Source organism: Sebastes fasciatus, chromosome 12 (genome assembly GCF_043250625.1).
Source record: "Sebastes fasciatus isolate fSebFas1 chromosome 12, fSebFas1.pri, whole genome shotgun sequence".
Classification (NCBI taxonomy): Eukaryota; Metazoa; Chordata; class Actinopteri; order Perciformes; family Sebastidae; genus Sebastes; species Sebastes fasciatus.
Genome location: NC_133806.1, coordinates 17,368,053 through 17,388,654, shown reverse-complemented (window position 1 = coordinate 17,388,654; position 20,602 = coordinate 17,368,053). Strand labels below are relative to the sequence as shown.

Genomic DNA, 20,602 nt, shown 5'->3' with positions numbered 1-20,602 from the left:
GTTAACAGCCAGTTTGACCACCGTTAGAGGGGTTTGTTAACAGCAGTTAGAGGGAATCGTTAACAGCAGTTAGAAGGGTTAGTTAACAGCCGTTAGAGGGGTAAGTTAACAACAGTTAGAGGGATTAGTTAACAGCCAGTTTGACCACCGTTAGAGGGGTTTGTTAACAGCAGTTAGAGGGGTTAGTTAACAGCCGTTAGAGGGGTAAGTTAACAGAAGTTAGAGGGATTAGTTAACAGCAAGTTTGACCACAGTTAGAGGGTTAGTTAACAGCAGTTAGAGGGGTTAGTTAACAGCCAGTTTGACCACCGTTAGAGGGTTAGTTTACAGCAGTTAGAGAGGTTAGTTGACAGCAGTTAGAGGGCTTAGTTAACAGCCAGTTTGACCACCGTTAGAGGGGTTAGTAACAGGCAGTTGGACCACAGCTAGAGGGGTTAGTTAACAGCTCAGTTTGACCACCGTTAGAGGGGTTAGTTAACAGCAGTTAGAGGGGTTAGTTAACAGCCGTTTGACCACTGTTAGAGGGGTTTGTTAACGGCCGTTAGAGGGGTTTGTTAACAGTCGTTAGAGGGGTTTGTTAACGGCCGTTAGAGGGGTTTGTTAACAGTCGTTAGAGGGGTTTGTTAACGGCAGTTAGAGGGGTTTGTTAACGGCCGTTAGAGGGGTTTGTTAACGGCTGTTTGAAAAAAGGGGAACCAACCGCTCCTCAACGGTTATATGGAACGCACTGCGGTCCCTAACGTTCTAAGTTCTAAGAAGGATAAGTACTTCTTAGAGGCTGTAGTGAACAAAGGGGGGGGGGAATATGAGCTACCAGTCCATCGGTAGTAGTGCTCGTCATATCGGCGCTGAACGGAGTGTTTTGGGGCGTGTTATAAGTGTAAACAGGCCTGGTATTGACCACCGATAGTAAACTGAACTTTTCAGAGACCCTAAAGTTGTCAGGCAGCGCATCATCTATCACGCATGCGCATCCTTCTTTATCCAGCTCTAAAGCGAAATAAAGAGTTAAAACCAGAAACGAGGTGAGTTCCTACATTTCTTTAAACAATAAACGGGGCGTTAATACTCATTTATTGCCGTTTAACAGTGGCGAAATATATACCAAAAAAGCGGGGCCTTGCTAAATCAGCGCATTTATTTCACACTCTGATTTAAGAATAAATCGGTTTTTTTTTTCAAGTTTTCTATTGGAAGAAAATCAATCAAATGTTGAATCTCGTAACAGCAGCGCCGTGTTATTGATAATAATGTGTGGGATTGCACGAGATAAAGGCGTTTAACAAAATGCGTTTTTCCTATTGTTATTAACCGGGAAACTTCTTTATTACAGATTGTCCTTTAAGCTGCATCCAGTCCCGATGCTACACGGCTAGCCCGGCTCTAGCAGCCTCTCTCAGGCTCAGTGCAGATGAACGGGGAGTGGAGCTAGCTCGCCTGGTAGCTTCATGTCAGCGCTAGCTATAGCAACCTGGGGCTGACACATTCCGTGACAAGCGCGAGGGGGAAAGTGAAGAAAATACCTCGAGTGGCGGAAAACACAAAGTCAGGAAATTACACAGCAAGCCTTTGCTTTTGTTCGACGCGTAGCGGCTTTGCATGATTTGTTTAGACGGGGTAACTTGTAGTAATTTACATAGTTTAAACGTGTTGGTGGCCTCTCTTCTTATATGCTCTCCGCCATTTTGTTAGAAGAACGAATGCTAATCATGGGCGCTCCTACATACACTTTTATTTATGGCTTAGAATAAAAAACTGAGCTATCAAAGTGGAAAAGTCAAACTTAACAAAGAGCCAGTAGCTCGGGCTTGTTGTTGACTTTTCACATGGTCATTATGGGTAACATGCAAACAGAAAATAGCACCTTAATTCAGTGTTGAACATGCGTCAACACTAAAACGTTATATCGCAATGTTAGTGGGATTAAAACGCCTTTAAGTTGTGTCAGTCGGCGCAGGAAACAGTGTTCTCTTTATAATTGATGCACAAATTACCCTCTCGTTTGTTTATAAGCAGGCAAACAGCCGGTTTTAAGAGATACTGTTAAAACAAGGAAAAGATGAACTTGTGTGGTTAACTTCAAGTTGAGACATCTTTCCTCGTGTTTGTCAATGATCCTGATGATGCTTCACCCTAATGGGGCCGTTTGTGCACGCGTTTCCCCTCTTAGATGACCAGCAAAACAATATTATTATTGACTGTTTTGTCTGAAATCGAAGTGCATGGTGGATCCTGCAAGACAGCACACAGTCGCCATCTAGAGGCGATGCTGAGGCAATGCTGTTTACAAGTGCAGGTAGAAGCTGCATTTGTCTTGGAAGCACTTTGTAGGTAAAAAACAAACCAACATACAGAGGGGCTGCTTCACTGTGATATTCACAATAGACGGAGAACAATGGTCAAAATCAAAGATACCTTTCTATTCAACCTCTGTTACATTTTTTGGACATCTGTAACCTTTTGTGTGTCAGTTGTCAGTATATGACAATGTCTTTAATGTGACTGTCATTAATGTGTATGCAGGTTGGGGATATCAGAGGAGTGGGAATGACCGACACTCCGCCCAGTGATGGCCCCTCCCAGGGAGCTGAGTTTGATATGATGGGTGCGCTGGATTGGAAGGATGGTATAGCCACGCTGCCGGGCAGTGACATCAGGGTATGAGAGAGGATCACCTCTGATTCTGTAAATGTTTTGAGTCTCTGATCACACGCGCAAATTCATAAGAGCAGGGTTTTCCATTGTGTTTTCATAGCAGAGGGGGGCCACCTCACCTGAAATTAAAACCCCATCTGCTGGGGATTTAGATCGATATATTGATTCAATGATCAACGATCCAATATCATCGATGCAAAGAGAAAATATCGATACATATAGCCTTTATTTTGAAATTCCCACTTTATATTTTTCTTTTTATTAAAAGAATAGATTGTTTTTCATTTAAATGTCTGGAAGAGCTCAGCAATACAATTGTCAAATCATATTTTAATTGCTCTTAGTGAGTTGATATAAATATAACTGACTGTAAATGTGCATATTGATCGCAAGCCCCTGAATTGAATCGACTTGAAATCATATCATGGCAGACGTTTTGATATCAGCAAATATCGTATTGGTGTCAAAAGAATCAATATCATATTGTATCGCGATGAAATTTGTGTTTAACGTCCCTACCCTCTGCTAACTTTCTAAAAAAAACCATCTTTGTTAAAGAAAACACTAACCTTCAGGGGAAAAAGAGAGAGACATATAATTAACGAGTGTGATTATTTAGGCTGTCCTCTACTAACTACATTCATTGGGAGACAAGATAAATTAGGGATGACGTACAACCTCAGCTCAACAATTTCCTGGGAGAAGCCCTGATGAGCTTACCTGTTTCTACCCCACTTGTGTCTTTCAGTTTCGCATGACAGAGTTTGGGACTCTTGAGATCGTCACAGACCTAGAGGTCAAAGGGCAGAAGAAAGAGCCGAAACGCCAGACCTTGGACCCAGCACAGTCTCACACTCCCACCCCTCCACCAGAGGGCCAATCACAGACTGGCACAGCCACAGCTCCAGGCAAACAGAGTCAGCCAGGATCGTCTCAAGCTAAAGGTATGACAGCACATGTTTAACCCTCACAACATTGTCATTGTCAAGAAGTGCAGTGTTTACTTTTTCTGCTCTACAGTTTCAGCCTTTCTTTCTGCTTTGTCCTCCAGCCCCCGGTCCTGTGCTTCTGTCTTTAGAGGAGGGCCCCAGTATGGAGGGCCCCAGTGTGGAGGTTGGTCCCAGTGTTGAGGTTGGCTCTAGCGCAGACACGGGCCCCAATGGGGAGCTGTCAAGGTGCCGGGCCTGTGGTGGCCGTGTTCCCCGGGACGCCCTCCTTCAGGGCAAATTCTGTAGCTCCATTTGTGCCCAGCCCTCCAGCGGCAGGTAAAACCACACACCTGGTGTTCTCTAACGCCTCTTTGCTGCCTGTCAGATTATATTTGTTTTGTTGTTTCATCACCAGCAAAATCGTTCTTTTCTACAGATCGTCTCCAGGGGAAGCAAGGGAGAGTCAAGCAATTGAGGGTGAGAGGCTGGGTAAACGTGTGCGCAAAAAGAGGAAGATCTATATGGATTCTGGTGATGAAGAGGAAGACAATCAAGAGGAACCAGAGGTGGAGCATACGCTTAGCATTTGTCTTTCACTTTCAGAGCTACAGGCCACGCTGAACAGAGTTCAGTGATGTCTTGCTGTCATTTTTCTATTCTGATAATTTCCCTCCTTATCTTTTAAGTTGAGAAAATACACAAGATGGGTGAGAAAAAAATATTATGGTTTTGATTATTGACACATTCTTTCATTTCACCTTTTGTAGGAAAAGGCCAAGACTACCAAAGGACGAAGAGGTGCCAAGATTGCTAAACTGGGTAAGTTAGACTTAGTCTTTCTTAAAAATGCTGCAGTTTTGTGTTGTTCTGGTGAGAAATTAAACCTCTTGCAGAATGTCCTCTGATACATCAACGTTTATTTTCCAATTTTTTAGCATTTAAAAGTAGAGCTGCAACAAATAATCGATTAGTTGTCAACTATTAAATTAATCTGCAACTATTGAATATCGATTAATGGTTTTGAATAGTTGTTTTTTTTACTCCTCTATGACAGTTAACTGAATATTTCTGAGTTGTGGATATAACAAGACATTTGAGGATGTCCTCTTGGACTTTGGGAAACACTGATCGACATTTTTCACCATTTTCTGACATTTTATAGACCAAACAACTAATCCATTAGTTGCAGCCGTATTTAAAACGTCTTGAAATCTTAACTCTAACATAAGAAACGTACAGGCACCCTGTGTGACACAATGCAGGAATGAATTAGGTAATTGGGTATTAATTAGGTTCTATCAATTTTTCACGTGACCATGATGTATAGAGTTATAAATTAAAACATTTTTGACTCCTAAAATATTGCGTAAACTGAGCTGATCTGAATAAAATAAATCTCAAACTGGGGGAAGAAGTGTATCTGCATCTGTATGTTTCTCATGAATGTGATGGAGGTCCTCATGCACCAACCACAGCACATAATACTGGAGTATTTTTTTGCCCAACCCTCAGTGACTGCCCCCGCCAATAAGAAACGGGCATGGAGCTGGCCTGCTTACTTGGAAGAGGAGAAGGCCATCGCTGCTCCTGTTAAACTATTCAAAGAGGTACTTTTCCCCCTTATACACTTGACAATTTGATATATATATATTTTTTAAGTATAACCAGATTTGTTTATTTGGTCTCAGATAAGTTGAATCATGACTGTGCTATGATGTCTTGCAGCACCAGTCGCTTCCTCAAAGCAGGAACAGTTTTAAGGTGGGAATGAAGCTGGAGGGGCTGGACCCGTCTCACCCGTCTCTGTTCTGTGTTCTCTCTGTTGCAGAGGTATGTATAGTTGTTTGTGACTAGACCGCTTCTATCTTTATCCCTGTTTATAATCATGTGCCTTTGCCTCTCAGATACAAGGCTACAGGGTAAGGCTCCACTTTGATGGTTACCCAGAATGCTACGACTTCTGGGCCAATGCCGACTCGTGGGATATGAAGCCAGCTGGCTGGTGTGAGAAGAATGGGCATAAGTTATTGTTGCCTAAAGGTAGTCACACACACACACACACACACACACACACACACACACACACACACACAACTGTCACACATACAGTATCGATGATTTTACAAACAACGTTACTGAGTGAGTTTGTCTTGTAGGTTGTAAGGATGGAGAGTTTAATTGGAGCATGTACGTGAAGAACTGTCGGGGTCAGCTGGCCCCAAAACACCTTTTCAAGAGCCTCAACACAGTGAGTATTGAACACACACAATCAAATACTCTAAAGTCATCATATTGTTCTTGAATTAAGGGGTTGTGTGTGCTAAATGTGTATTTTTTATTATTATTATTTTTATTTCAGTCTGTGACGCCGTCTGGATTTAGAGCAGGGATGAAGCTGGAGGCGATCGACAGGAAGAACCCATCGTTGATCTGCGTAGCAACCATTGCTGCTGTTGTTGACAACCGACTGCTCATTCATTTCGACAACTGGGATGACACATATGATTATTGGTAAGAGACGATTCTTGCCCAACGCCCCCCACTGTCGTTGTGCTTTTTAGAAATAAAACCCATTGAGTTCATTTTCGCGTATCAGCACCGTGTTATCGATACATAGTCGGACGACGGACACTGTGTAACTGAAAGTGAAAGTATCTGCTCCGTACGGAGTCTCAGCTCAGAGTAGCAGGAGTCAGATTTCACACACACGGGAGAGTTGAGAGACAAGATGGCGGAGGATTTGGTGTTAAAGCAAAAAGCAGAAGTGCCAATTTGGCAATATTTCTGATTTAAACCCAATGCTATAAGGTAACCATAACGTTAATGAGGCAATCAGCGTGTGGGGCGCTCACAGCGCAGGGTGAAAACCTGTGGCCCTGCAGCAAAAGCTCGATCGTAGAGGCCAGACACAACCATCCAATGTTAAAGATCAAAGTAAGCGCTCCGCATATGTTGACCATCATTGTTTCTTGTAAAATGTCCGATGTAATCGGTAACACCCGTATTAACCGGTGGGAACATTTTTCTCACCGTGACATCCCTAGAATTGGTGATCCCACAATATCCACCAGTCTACCTAGAGGACTGCTTTAGCTGTAAATCCAAGTAAAACCTACAGTAGCTAAATGTCTGTACGACATCAGCATGGTGCCTGTGTATTTAAGGTACGGAGAGGACGGAAAGTTATTAGAAATGAAAGTGACTAGGTCTTGACAAGTTTGGAAATTGGACAAAGAGTCTGGACAAGTTGGAGAAATGCATAACTTCAGAGTTTATGCAGCTGGAACAAAAAGTCTAAAACTGTTATTGTGTGCCTGTTTACCTAGTAGTTGTTTTTTTCTGTCAAGGTGTGACGCTAGCAGTCCATACATCCATCCTGTGGGATATTGTGAAGAGGCTGAGCTAACTCTGACCACGCCAGCTGGTAAGACACAGACCAAGACACACATGGGTCAGTATAAACTACTTTAATATACTGTAAGGAATGCAGAATCTAACATTATCAAAAATAAATGCTAAAACACATTTAGATTCTGCTGATAAAATGTATTGTTTACATCTTCTTTAGAATATAAACAACCCAAGAGTTTCTCATGGGAGAAATACCTGGAAGAGACGGGCACACAGGCTGCTCCTGCTCGGGCTTTCAAACCAGTACGGTTCTCACACACACACACACACACACACACACACACAGGATTTATAATATGTATGATTGTAGTTGAGATGCAGTTTTGTGATTATTGTTTTGCCCTGTCTTCGCAGCGACCTCCACATGGCTTCCAGTTTGGGATGAAAGTGGAAGCTGTGGATAAGAGGAACCCAATGCTCATCCGTGTTGCAACCATAGTGGACACAGAGGACCACCGACTAAAGGTACAACCTGTCTCCTCCTCTGGATGTGTTTCGACTTGCTCTGTGCTCAGCTTCCGTCTAATGTGCTTTAATGCCCTTTCTCATCTAGATTCATTTTGATGGCTGGAGCTCAGAGTATGACTATTGGGTGGAGACAGACTGCCCTGATCTGCACCCTGTAGGGTGGTGTCAGAAAACCGGACACCCACTACAATACCCAAACGGTGAGACACACTCTTCCTTTCTGTCCTGTCTGATAGTCAAAGAAGTCAGTCGAGCTTTCTAATGCTGCAATCCATTGAACTCGAAACTCTGTAAAAAAACTACCTCCGACACGGTAAAGTGCAATGGAACGTTCATTCAGGTTGGAACCTCGGGCAAAATTTATCCAGCCTGAGTTCGCCGACATAAACACACCTGACATCACAGCAACATCGCGGCATACACAAAAAATTAATTATAATTATTTTACTTCATGTAGTGTTTTTGTTGTGAAACGTGCTGGAACAATGTTGTAGCTGCTATTTCCATTGAGCTGAGCGAGCATGCCGCACTAGCCTACTCCTCCCATCTCTTTTAACAGGGTTCCCACAGATCCTTAAAGGTATAATATACAACAATTTCCTAAAAAACAATGTATAGAATAAAGTAATCCCTCTCAATCATCACTTACGCCCCACTAGAAATGTGTGGCGGTGTCTGTTTCTGCAGAGACCCTGTACCTCTGCCTGTATTTACTCTTTTCTTCTAATTTTGATTTGCTCGGGGATTTGCTGGGCTTCAGCCAACAGCCTTTGGGCCCCACGTGGGCGTGTAACCCCCAGCCAGTAACAGCGCACAGGGTGTGCAGCCCGTTCAGGTGGTTAAATACCGCCGCTTTGTCATGCCCCATGGCTTCTGACCAAGGCACAAGCATTAGGCTATACATTATTTTGCACAAGTCCTCCTTTAGATGCTTTGTGGCCATATTTGACAGATGAGAACGGGTTTGTTACATCGCTGCGAGTTCCCCTGTTCCTCTGTCTCTCCTCTGCTGTGTGCAGTGGCTGTTGTGCGCTGCTATCGGTGTGTCAGTTTGGCCGAGGCAAACGCACCGAGCAGAGAGAACAGTCTTCATTCACTCTATAGCTCGCTTGACCATCGCTGCTCTCCCTCTACCTCTCAGCTTGTTGAGCTGTGGAGGTGTAGCCAACTTTGAATGCTGTTTACAAGCTCCAAACGACAACTGTTACCTTTTAAAATGCCTTAAATTAGATTTACAGAAATATTTCCCCACAGAATTTTCTAGTTGTTAATTTAAAGATGGGTACTTTCTACGCCGCTAATGGCGCTGTGGTAATTGATGTAGGTCCTCTGTAGATGCTTGACTTCCGACTTGCAATAGATTGCCGAGATAGGAAATGGATCCAAAAATGTAATTTCAACAGATTTGTCAGCACAGTTTGTCTCTATAATGAATTAAAAATGGAAATCGTCTGCTTGCAGTTGTGTGCATAGTTATATGATCACTCCCTTGTGTATATGTTTATATAAAGTCTATATATATATACATATATATTTTTTTCAGGCTCCAGTGATTTAGTGACTGCCCCAGGACAAGGATGTCCTACCCCAGGATGCAACGGTGTTGGCCACATTAGAGGACCTCGCTATGGGACCCACTACACGTTAGTAGCACATACTCACTTTCACAGTCTCTTTGTCTTTTAATGTTGTTGCTCTTTCTCTGTGTTTCCTATTGTTTCTCAATCTTAATGTCGTATGATACATATATGATTATTTCCCAAATCACTTACTTCATAGTGAATGTATTTCATATTCTTTTATTTTCATATCCTAGATATTCTGAATTCATTTTCTGTCTCAGTAAGCTGTCGTTACTTTGCACTTCTCCTTTGTTGTAATACTTTTTAACATACCTTTTACCAGTACATTCTAACCTAAAGTGCTATTTATGAAATCCTCACTATAAATGATTTTTCTGATTTCTCTTCTATCTTTGCTGTGTCCTATTACTGTTGCTCAAACAGCACATTAATAGTTTAGTATGTAATGCGTACAGGAGGAGAAGAAAGAGTCTCAGTGTTCTTTACTGTCATTTATACTTGTGTGGGCTGCCTGCAGTGTTAATGTGTTACTTGTGTGTGTGGGGGAGTTTTGAGTCTTTAAGGTGATTTCTAGCTGTTTCTTCTTCCTATTTGTTTTAGCCGTTAAATTGCAGAGCATCAAAAGTAAAATATTAAAATAAAATTTGTTTTGTGCCTGGGTAAAACTTTTGTGTCTTCTGTGTGTGCAGTCAGGTGAGCTGTCCCTACTCGGAGTTGAATCTGAACAAAGAGGGCTTGCTGCCAGACCGCCTCAGTGGAGAACGACCCCTCGCCCTCAGTGGACCTCATCCACGCGGGCGACGCCCGGATCCTAACACGAACACGAACACCACGACACAGACCTCCTCGACGCCAGACCAGCCGGAAGGAGCTGAAGACTCTCAGAACAGGTTTGCGGCTACCACTCCACAAAAACAGCACAAACACACTTTAAAAGGTGCAATGTGTAATGCCTGGCCACATGCTCCAAGGAAATAGGAGGCAGAATTTCACCTCTGCTACTGGGTCCATACAATATACATTTACAAAAAGCCAACTACTGTACTAACTAACAGCGGGGCAAGAATACAACCAAACTCTGAGAGACGGCCAAAATACCACTTATCTTATAATCTTAACGTGTGGCGTCGGCCTGTAGTTTACGTTAGCCATCTTTGTGTTTACTGTGCCACTAACCGGGGGCTGTACGGTCTGTGTACGTTTTGATGGTTTGTTTATTGGACTTAATCCAAAGTGGCAGAAATGAGGAAACAACTTGTATTTTCGTTTTGTCCTACCCGTGGCCAAGAGACTACCGCGCCGGGACGGGAGCGGTGGCTCTGGAAGAAGGACCTTCAATCAGCATAGGCTTGCCGCGGTAGTCGGTGTTACACTGTGTTACGGTGTTCGGGCATACACTGATTATATTACTTAACTGAAAGTGAAAGTGTCGTCTCCATAAGGAGTCTCAGCACAGAGTAGCAGGAGTCAGATTTCACACATTTATCACGGCAAACATTATAGTCAGTACTGTCAAAGCAAAAGTGCCTATCTGGCATTATTTCGGATGTAAACCCAATGCTATAAGGGAACCATAACATTCATGAGGTAAACGTTCGGCGGAGGATGGAGCGGTGATCAAAACCCCGGTGCTGGGTTTGCACTGGCTGAATTCGAGCTGACTGCTAACTGTCTCCGTCTCCTGGAGCTGCTGCATGCTCTGCTCCCAACGAAGCAGCCTCCCGGTGGTGGGGAGGACGAGGCGAGTGTTTCGATTTAATCCAATAAACAAACTCAAAATGCACACGGACAATGGATATTTATTGGCAAGCTGTTAGAAAGTGTTCAATGTCTGCCATGACCCTGATGAGCTCTCGGAGGAGCCTCAGGCTCACCTGTGCTGTTTAGAGACACAGGTGAGCTCAATCTACACTGAATCAGTGCTCCTATAACTAGGAGGGAAGGAGAAAGCATTACTCTGTTTTGCTCTGCCACCGACCAGATCTGTTCCCTTATCAAGAGCGTCTAAAATCCACCGCTTGATGATTTAAAGGGAAGTTAATTTCAATGTAATTTAATGTCCTTTTCTTTGGTGGAATCAGTCGGCTCGCTGTCCCTAATTCTGGTGCCGCATGTCCAATACTCAGTGTCCCTAGACTCCAGACATCGCCTATTAGGGTACACCGAAAACACAAGCCCTCGAGGCAGCTCAGCTTCTTTATCCACTCATGTTGGACTGAGGGCAGACTGGATGCTACAGTGACTCACTATCGCTTCTTGAGGAACAAGTGGAATTACAAGACCGGACGGGCCGGGGTTAGCTGGTTAGCATGCTCATTTCAGTAGATCTCATCTCTGCAACACAATACATAGACGTCTTTGACACAACGTCAACACTGTAACCTCTTCATATTCTGTAGATAATGTTAGTTCACTGAATGTTTTAAACTAAAACTCTGGCCATATCTTACACATTGCACCTTTTTCAAAAGCCACTAACACTCCCAAGAGAACTCCTTGCAAGTGTTTTGCATACAACTCTGTCCAGTGGTCTGTATCTGAGAGCGGGTTATCTGTGTTGCTAGGAAACCGGTGACAGTGGAAGCTGAGCGTGTAGGACGCAACACTCAGCCGGAGCCACCGGGTGGAGCCAGCGAGCAGAGCCACAATGGAACAAGGCCTAAACGGTACAGTCATGAAACCATCACAGCCAGCTGTGCTGCTGTAGCTCAGTGCTGAAGATGTTCTCTAGTACTAGAGAGTGACTTCTAACTTGTATATTTCTTCAGGACTGCTCCAGTTCCCAAATACCTGAAAATGCACTACGTTAAAGAGGAGATTGGCGAAAGTAAAGGTGCGTGTGAATGTGTGTAAAATGAGACATGATGAAGCTTGTAAATCACCCACCCCACTCCCACTGACCGCTGCCTTCCCTCTCCTCAGCCTCTCCAGACGCCATCTCTCTCCAGCAGGCCCTCCACGAGTCCGTGTTCTCCCCCGGCATCTCGGCCTCTCCGCCCCACCGGGTGGCTCTCTGCTGGGACAAACACTGCCAGCTGCTGCCTGAGGTCCTGGGGCTGACTGCCAAGAGAGTGGCCACTTGGAGCGCTGAGGAGGTCAGACATGCTTACACACTCACACTGCGCCAACACATGAAAAGCAGACATGCTCCTCATTCACTCATCCAACATGAAGGCATCTAGTTGTTCAGGGAAACTGCGACTGTGCATGAATATTCAAGGAGAGCTTTTCTGGATCTGAATTACTCTCTTTCTGCCTGTCACTTCAATAAAGACGTACAAGGCACTTTGATTAAACATTTATTGATTAAAAGTGTTTGACAGCCTGTCTGTAGCTTTTAGCTGTAAGTTGTTTCTCTTTTTTTTTCATCAGGTGGCCACTTTTGTCAAAGGACTCCCAGGATGTAAAGAACATGCTGCTACATTTAAAACAGAGGTAAGCCCCCCATGCCTTTTGAATGCTGGATTATTCTTACAGTCTGAAAAATGTCCAAAAAAACCTCCCAGAGCCAGGTTATGAAATTAGCACCCACTAAATGCGGCTAAATTGTTGGCAGTGGCGGGTAAAATCATCAGGCCGTGCAGTAGGGATGGGAATAGAGAATTGGTTCGTAGATGTAAGATTCCTTTGAATCGCATGCCTCCGTGAGTATTGATTCCTCTTATCAATGATTTCCGACAGTTACGCATGCTCAATGACGTAACGCCATACGCACGCTGTATCATGTTTCAGTTTGATTGGAACCGGTGCCAGGGCGCAGAGAAAAAAACGCTCAACAGCATGGCGCTAATAAACCTGAGGGGGGCGTACCCTATTTTTTTTCCTAATAATGCTACCTTGTGAAAAACAAATCCACGTTGATATCGACAGGAGGAGAGCTAGTAACGTTAGCCGTTAGCGGCCTGTGGACATCACAATCCTGCTTGGCTAAATAACGCAGCTACTAACGATAAAGGAGGTTAAAGGAGTTACAGTATGATGCATTCAAGCTCTATTCTGCCTAAAATTAGTATTGGGTGATGGTAAATTATAACATTTATCATGATGTGTTCCAATGTAACCTTGTAAAATGTAGTTTTTAGCAAACCAACTTGAATTGAATTCAGTTGTTTGAAGGAGATGAGACAAAAAAATACTTGCACAGTACACAGTGGCAGGCAGTGAAAAAAGTTAATATCAGACCTGCAAAGAGCCCAAGATGGTGTCAAAGGCAGCAGTGAGATCGAGGAGGATGAGGATGGTGAGCAGTCCAGAGTCAGCTGCACGGAGGAGGTCGTTGGTGATTTTGACCAGGGCTGTTTCAGCACTGTGTTTGGGGCGGAAACCAGATTTGAAGGGTTCATGGAGGTTGTTTGAGTTGAGGTGGGACTGAAGTTGGGCGGCGACCACTCTCTCAAGGGTTTTGGAGATGAAGGTGAGGTTGGAGATGGGCCTGTAGTTGTTCAGATCAGCTGGGTCAGCACCGGGTTTTTTGAGGGTTGGTGTAATTGCAGCAGTTTTGAGGGTGGGGGGAGGAGTTAATGATTCTTGTGATCATGGGGGAGATGGAGGGCAGACAGGCTTTGACGAGGATTGTGGGGAGGGGATCGAGCTGACAGGTAGTGGGTTTGGCTTTATGGGGGAGCTCAGTGATGGTTAATTCCGTTGTGGGTGTGAAGTTAGAGAGGGTGCTGATGAGTGGTTGGCAGGAGGTTGCCATCCAGAGTGGGTCACATGGGGAGGTGCAGGATGAGGCCAGCTGTTGGTGATGAGCACTGACTTAATAAATTAATTGTTTATGCATGGCTGCCACCTGTATATAGTCCGATATCTAACATAAAGCTCGTGGAAAAAGGTCCCAAAATGTCTTTGCATATTAAATATTTACAGTGTGCAGACTTTTAAGTTGCCTTATTATTGTTTGCTAACATTTGCATACATTTTTTATAATCCCTGACATGCCTGAAAAATATGTTTTTTTATTTTAAAAAAACAACAACTTTTAAATCACATCTTCTTCTACAGTTAGTGCCACCAAATAATTCATATGTCAAAATGTACGTAAGTTGTAGATATACAATACAAGCATTCAAATATCACATTAATCAACTGTAAATAAGCCTTTTATGATGACATGTACAGTTTGAGTTATATACTGATATTCATTAAAGCCCAAGAAGTGCAGAATTGTGCTTATACCCTCATTCATTCCCACTGCATATATAATTCATTAAGGTCAATTAGTTTTCTTAAGATGATTACGTGAAAGATCATGCTGATCAGATGCAGTCACATGCATTTTCTTCAGGAACTGCTTGTCAAGGTTTGTATTTGCAGTATTTGTTTGTTCAGGATTTAATTAAACTGTGTTTTATGAAAACAGACACAGTTAGAGACTAGCTGGTGAACACAGTGGTGCATTTCTTTTCCTCCGCTTAGTAATATGCTTGAATTCAGCGGGTTGTCTTGTCTGATCTGAGGCCAGTGGAACACGAGCAGATGGTGGAAAGGCATCAAACCTACCGTCGCCATTCTCCCCTGGGCATTTACAGTAGCAGCTAAAAAGAGCCAGATATTCCCCTCAGGAGTTGGTAGAGACCAAACACAGAGTTAAAGCTTTTGTGCTTTTACCCTGTCCTTAAGTGTGTTGTTTTGTTGTGCATGGTAAAGTTCTGGAAAGTTGGAAAGTTCCAAAGTCCAAAGTCCACGCCAAAGTGAGTTACTCTTCCCCACAGAAACACTGCTCCTGAACTGCCTGAAACACCTTGCTTGAAGTCCCGCCTTTTCGTAATGTAGTGATGTCACCAATTTTGCATAATACCTGCTTAGCGGCTAGTTTGGCACGCCCTAAAACAAAACTAGTAAGAGCGGAGCTGGAGGGGAGTCCGAAGAGTTTGATTTGGTTGACCAATCACAACAGAGTGGGCCAGCTGACCAATCAGGGGAGTGAATATTGGACATTCATCAGGTGATCAGAAACATGACGTTGCTTTATAACTGCTGAATGTCTAAATAAGCAACTGTTAACTCGTGACGAATAAACAACACGAAAATGCTAAATACTTGCCTGCAGTGTTGGAAATTAACTTTACCAAAATTTACTAGCCACTCAATAGATTGCATTTGTTTTTTTGGTTGGTGAGTGAAGCAAATCTAGCAGCCACCTGCATATTTTACCAGTATTTTGCTGGTGGCTGGTGCTAATTTCCAACCCTGTTTGCCTGCGAATATTATATGCCTAGGGCTTTTATTGTGAAAGGTAAGAATAGAAGGAGTGGATCTGGTGTGTGCTGTATTTGCTGCCTTCTGACGGCGACTGTGGCTCAGAGGGTAGAGTGGTTCGATCCCCGGCTGCTACGGTGACATGTCGATGTATCCTTGAGCAAGACACTTAACCCTTTAATTGCCCCCGAAGGCATAGCCATCGGTGTGTGAATGAGTATTTAGATTAGATCCTGATGGGCAAAGTTGGCACCTTGCAGCCTCTGCCATCAGTGTATGAATGTGTGTGTGTGTGTGAATGGGTGAATGCTGACATGTAAAGCGCTTTGAGTAGTCGGAAGACTAGGAAAGCGCTGTATAAATGCAAGTCCATTTACCATATACCATTTGTCAAGGTTGAAAGGAGTAATAAAGTTTGACGTCCTGGTTCGGACCAGGGCCTATTGAAAGAGGCTGGGACACGGGTCTTGGGGTTTAACACATGTGCAGTGTAACTGGAGCTGTGGTCGTGCATTGCAATTGGCTCAATGTTGTCGAGTGCAGACCAGATTTTTACTGCGCATGTGTTGTACCCCAAAGATATGACGCGTTGATGATGCGGGACATCTCCTCTTTTCACCCTCCTTGGTTTGGACTACGGAGCCTCTGTGTTGTTACACAAATATAGGCGCAACTCAACCGGTTCCTCACAACGTGATTGCTTGATGCCTTTATTTGCAATGCGGCAAACTCGGAAGATTTCATTTGTTCTGGGAAAAAATTGCGGTGCATTTTTTTTTTTCACCGCGTAATATTCACGTTCTATGTGAAAGACAAAAACAACAGTTGGGAAAAAAGTGTATTGACATGCGTGGCCTTTTAGTCTGTAAAACACAGTGATAACATTTGTTTTTTTCTTTTTTAGCAAATAGATGGCGAGGCCTTCCTACTGCTCACCCAAGCGGACATCGTCAAGATCCTGTCCATCAAGTTAGGACCCGCCCTGAAGATCTACAACTCCATCCTCATGTTGAAGAACGCAGATGAAGAGTAAGATCCGACTCTTAAGACTGACGAGGAATCACTCCCTCCTAACCGGCCCCTCTGCTCCGGTTTCATCAACACTCAGCTATAAGACATTTTGATAAAATCAGTGTCGAGCTCTGCGACAGTGCAGCATCGCGAGAGAAACAAGTGGAAGCCATCATCTCAGAAAAACGTCCATCCGTCTCCCCTCTCCCTCCTCTCTCTATGATGGATCGTACTGATCAACCGGAGGGAGAGTTCTACATGAGGATTCCTCGACTAATATCGTGTTTGTTTACTGAATCATTTTTTTAAAAAAGCTACAGGCACCTTCAATGCTTCTTAACATTGTACAGTTTATGACTTGGATCTAGTGTCACGATTCTGTTGAATTTCCCGTTTTATTTGAACTGTAACGGTGCTTGAGCTCAGAGCAGACGGAACAAGAGTATTTGTGCTATGTTGCATTTTACTTGCCAACAGATAATTTTTTTTGTTTTTAAAACAAGCTGCAAAATACAATCGTGAGGTGGCAAGAGGTTTTTAAAATGTGAAACCCAGTGGAGCAGAAGCACTATGTAGTTCAGCCGTTCTCCTCTAGATGGAGAACGAGGGCCGCTCCACAGGCCTGAAGGCAAAAGAGAGTTTGATTAAATTGGAGTTGGCTGAAGCTTAGATTGAATGGGGGATGGTAAAGACTTTGTGTGTGTTGTGTGTGCAAGTGTGACTAAGAGTGTTTGAGAAATGAGGATGTAATTTCCCACCAGCCCGTGTGTGTTGCTTTTCTGGATCAGAGGGTTGTTTTGTGATGTGCAGGGCTAAGGGCTACATGTTAAATCAAGCGGTCTTTTAAGGTGGAACGAGAAAACAAACCAGCTTTGTATCTGCTTTTTTTTTGTTTTCGGAAATGGCACATGAATATGAATGTTTAAAAAAAAAACAGCTTTTAGTTGTTTTGTTGATATTATCTTGTTTGGTTCATTCACATTGTAAATAGTATACAGCTACAAAAAGGACTGTCCTCGCTCCTGCTCGGTTATGCAAAGGCTTGAACATCTGTCCACAGGGATTGTGACAGTGGACTGATGAATACGAGCCTCGATTCATACAAAGATTTTGAGAAAAAAAAGAAAACAAACCTTGTCAGTGTCTTTGTAAATCAGCGTGTACTTCAGCAAGTTGGAATGTGTACATCGGCAACTGTTTATATGCAAACGGCTTTTATTTATGTATTCTAATTTAAAGGGTAATGGTACGCTGTTTTTGGCTCCGAGGTAAGCTGTGGCTGTTTGATGGACAGTGTGTGAATGGGTGAAAATAAATGAGATGCACACTGTCTGTTGTCCTCATTTAATCCAAGTCATTTCACCACACACATACACACACATACACACACACACAGAGTGGCCAAAATAATCTAAAACTGTACACGCATCTCTTCACTTCTTTACAGTGATGGAAAACACATAACCTCAAGTACTTAATGCATTTTTGAGGTGCAGTACTTTGACAAAACAATCAACTCAAGGGCCACCTACTAGCTTTTGTTCTGGATCTTTTAATCGTATTATTGTCTTCAACAGCAGATGAGATTCCTCAGTTTTCTTGAAGATCTGTCGAGCTCAGTAGCTGTTAAACTTTTAGGACATCTTGTCCGTGTTGGCTTCTTTTTGAGGTATTTGCACTTTATTTGAGTATTTCAATTTCAAATAACTGCAATTCAGAGGGAAATATTGCCCTTTTTACTCCACTACAGTTATTTGGCAGGGCTACTTGTTAATTTTCAAATTTAAAGAGGACCTATTATGTCCTTTTCCCTTTCCTTTTGTGTGTTATATAGTTTTTTTGTGCATGTAAAAGGCCTGCAAAGGTACTAAGTCCACATCAAAGGGAGTTACTCTCCCCCACCTAAACACTGCTACTGAACTGCCTGAAACATCTTGCTTGAAGTCCTGCCTTTTCTTCCGTAACGTGGTGATGTCACCAAGTAACACATTTGCATAATTCCTGCCTAGCGGCTACTTTGTCACACTCTCAAACCAAGCTAGTTAGAGAGGAGCTGAAGAGTGGAGTCTGAAGAGTTTGGTTTGGTTGACCAGTCACAACAGAGTCGGCCAGCTGACCAATCAGAGCAGACCAGGAGCTCAAACGGAGCGTTTCAGACGGGGTTAAAAGAGGTGCTGCAGCACAGCTGGTATGAAAAAAAATAAGCAGTTTTTTGAACATTAAAGCATGTTAACATGTTCTAGTAGAAACCCCAAATACAAGTATGCACCTGAAAATGAGCATAATAGGTCCTCTTTAATGTTTTATCTAAAACCAGTCGCGCCCCCTGTTTCTAATAAACAGCTTCTGGTCGGGGCTCCTCGTCAGTTTTCAGATGTGTGAGTTGTTAGCAGTTAGCAAAGAGTGATTTCCCCTCTAAACGTCTCACATGGTTTCATTTAAATATGTTTGAGGCCCAAAGAAGTAAAATGAAATAATGTTACACTAAAAAAAAGCAAAGATTAGAGAAAAGTAAAAAAAAATAAATACAAATGTATGTAGCAGAACTTTGTTTTTTCCTCTTTCCTATCCCCTTCTTCATCTCACGATCCCCCCCTTGGATATACAGTATGACCCTTTAGATCTAGTTAAAACTAGCTGCAACTCCACCAGATACACAGTGAAATGCCCCTTACACAGCGATGCATCAGTATTAACAATCTAATAATGATAAATATCAGTTACAGGGTACATTTTACTGCAGAACGAGTACCTTTGATACTTCAAGTAAAGTTTACAGATAAATTCTGTTCTTTTACTTTAGTAACATTTGATCGGAGGACTTAAACTTTCACCACTGGTAGTTTGGAAAAACAATCTTGAATCAAGGTCAACTTACTAGCTTTTTCCAGAGCTTTCACCTGGCTACTGGCTGATTGTGTATTGCTCATACATGACCCACATGCAAAGATTTAGATTTAATTTGTCCCAGAGGGATATTTGGTTCCACAGCCAGTACACAGATACACAGATCAGATATAAACAGTACACAATATCTTCATGAATGTACTCATTCATCCCAGCTCTCAACAGTGTCAGTGAGTCAGATTGTTCAGGGCTGCTACTGCAGAAGGAACAAAACTCCTGCTGAAGCGAGCTCTTCTACATCTACGTGTTCTGTCTCTCCGACCAGATGGTAGTAATGTGAAGTGTTGGTTTAAGGGGTGATCGGTGTCATTTGATATCGTAGGCAACTAAGCAAAACTCACCCACAAACCAGTATGCTGTGTGGGACATATCTGGCAACACGTCGCTGCTCTCCCTAAAACCAGCATGCTGTGTGTTGGCTACGCGACACCTGGCATCTAAGCAACAAGAGGAAACTCACCTAAATGTTGGCTAGTTGTATATCGGCCATATCTGTTGGCTCATATCTGGCCTATATGACACCTGTTGCCATTGCTGGAAGCTGAGCTGTGACTACCAAAAGTGGCCCAGACGCATGTGGGCCAGGATGAAAACAAATTCACACAAATTCATCAAGTGCGTCATCTAGAATCCACCATTTGATGATATTAAAGGGTAAGTTCATCTAAAAAAAGTCCCTTGTTTTGGCAGAGATATCTGGCTCGCAGTCCCCAAATCTGGTGCCTCACATTCAATACTCAGTGTCCCTAGACTCCAGCCCTCGCCAATTATGTCACCTAAACAGAGAACCTTTCATGCTTTTACATTACCTGAAGGCCACTGTAGCTCTCCGACATGCTTGTGAAACTGCGGTAACGTGAGCTGAAGAGTGCAAAACCGTGGTGCCACAAGGGCTCCTAAAGTAGGGTTATTATGGTAAGGATGGTCTCTGAGCGAGGCGAACTGCGTTGCCACAGTTTTGCAGTCAGAGGCTCACATTACCGCAGTCTTGGAATGGGAAGAGTGAGCGGAGGGGTACTCAGTTGGTTGCAATTTGCAACCACACCACTAGATGCTGCCAAATCCTACACACTGTACCTTTAAAAGAGTACTCCACTGATTTAGCATTGCACTCCTAGAACATTGTCGGACTCACAGACAGTTTAAAAAGAATAACAATCGAAGCAGCAGAACCAGCGATATCCAAGATACTAAGAAACACTGCTCCTTAAACGCCTTTTCTTCCATAACATGGTGATGTCACCAAGTAATACATTTGCATAATATCTGCCTAGTGGGGCTAGTTTGGCACAGCCTCAGACAAAGCTAGTCAGAGCGTTAGAGCGGAGTCTGAAGAGTTGGGTTCATTTGTCTTTTTTACTCCACAGATTCTTCTTTCAAATCAAAACCAGCCGCCTACATTACCCACAATGCAACTCGACCATTGACAGTTTTGTT

The 20,602-nt window shown here is 43.2% G+C and overlaps 1 protein-coding gene across 10 annotated transcripts; it reads left to right on the top strand.

The window, feature by feature from the left end:
- The first annotated feature begins 690 nt into the window (after nt 1–690).
- Nucleotides 691–16,560, top strand: l3mbtl1b (L3MBTL histone methyl-lysine binding protein 1b). 10 transcript variants are annotated; one of them, XM_074653712.1, is made up of 23 exons: nt 704–1,025; nt 1,334–1,545; nt 2,524–2,658; nt 3,404–3,599; nt 3,707–3,920; nt 4,000–4,150; nt 4,352–4,403; nt 5,097–5,191; nt 5,310–5,414; nt 5,489–5,624; nt 5,741–5,832; nt 5,944–6,095; nt 6,932–7,035; nt 7,153–7,238; nt 7,350–7,460; nt 7,549–7,663; nt 9,007–9,106; nt 9,736–9,936; nt 11,611–11,712; nt 11,815–11,879; nt 11,969–12,141; nt 12,419–12,481; nt 16,152–16,560. In XM_074653712.1, exons 3-23 carry the CDS (start codon nt 2,548–2,550, stop codon nt 16,278–16,280), a joined length of 2,553 nt encoding a protein of 850 aa, XP_074509813.1. In that variant the 5' UTR covers nt 704–1,025; nt 1,334–1,545; nt 2,524–2,547; the 3' UTR covers nt 16,281–16,560. The 10 variants fall into 10 exon arrangements, with proteins under 10 accessions (XP_074509816.1, XP_074509817.1, XP_074509814.1 ...); XM_074653714.1 differs by having other exon boundaries at nt 713–1,025; nt 4,021–4,150; XM_074653715.1 differs by lacking the exon at nt 2,524–2,658 and having other exon boundaries at nt 691–1,025.
- Nucleotides 16,561–20,602: the final 4,042 nt, after the last annotated feature.

Excerpts from the sequence above, each read along its gene's own strand:
- l3mbtl1b (XM_074653707.1), top strand. The coding sequence starts at position 2,171 with ATGACCAGCAAAACAATATTATTATTGACTGTTTTGTCTGAAATCGAA. Across the intron at positions 7,461-7,548 it reads CAGAGGACCACCGACTAAAG|ATTCATTTTGATGGCTGGAG; the intron begins GTACAACCTGTC and ends TTTCTCATCTAG. Across the intron at positions 9,937-11,610 it reads GCTGAAGACTCTCAGAACAG|GAAACCGGTGACAGTGGAAG; the intron begins GTTTGCGGCTAC and ends CTGTGTTGCTAG.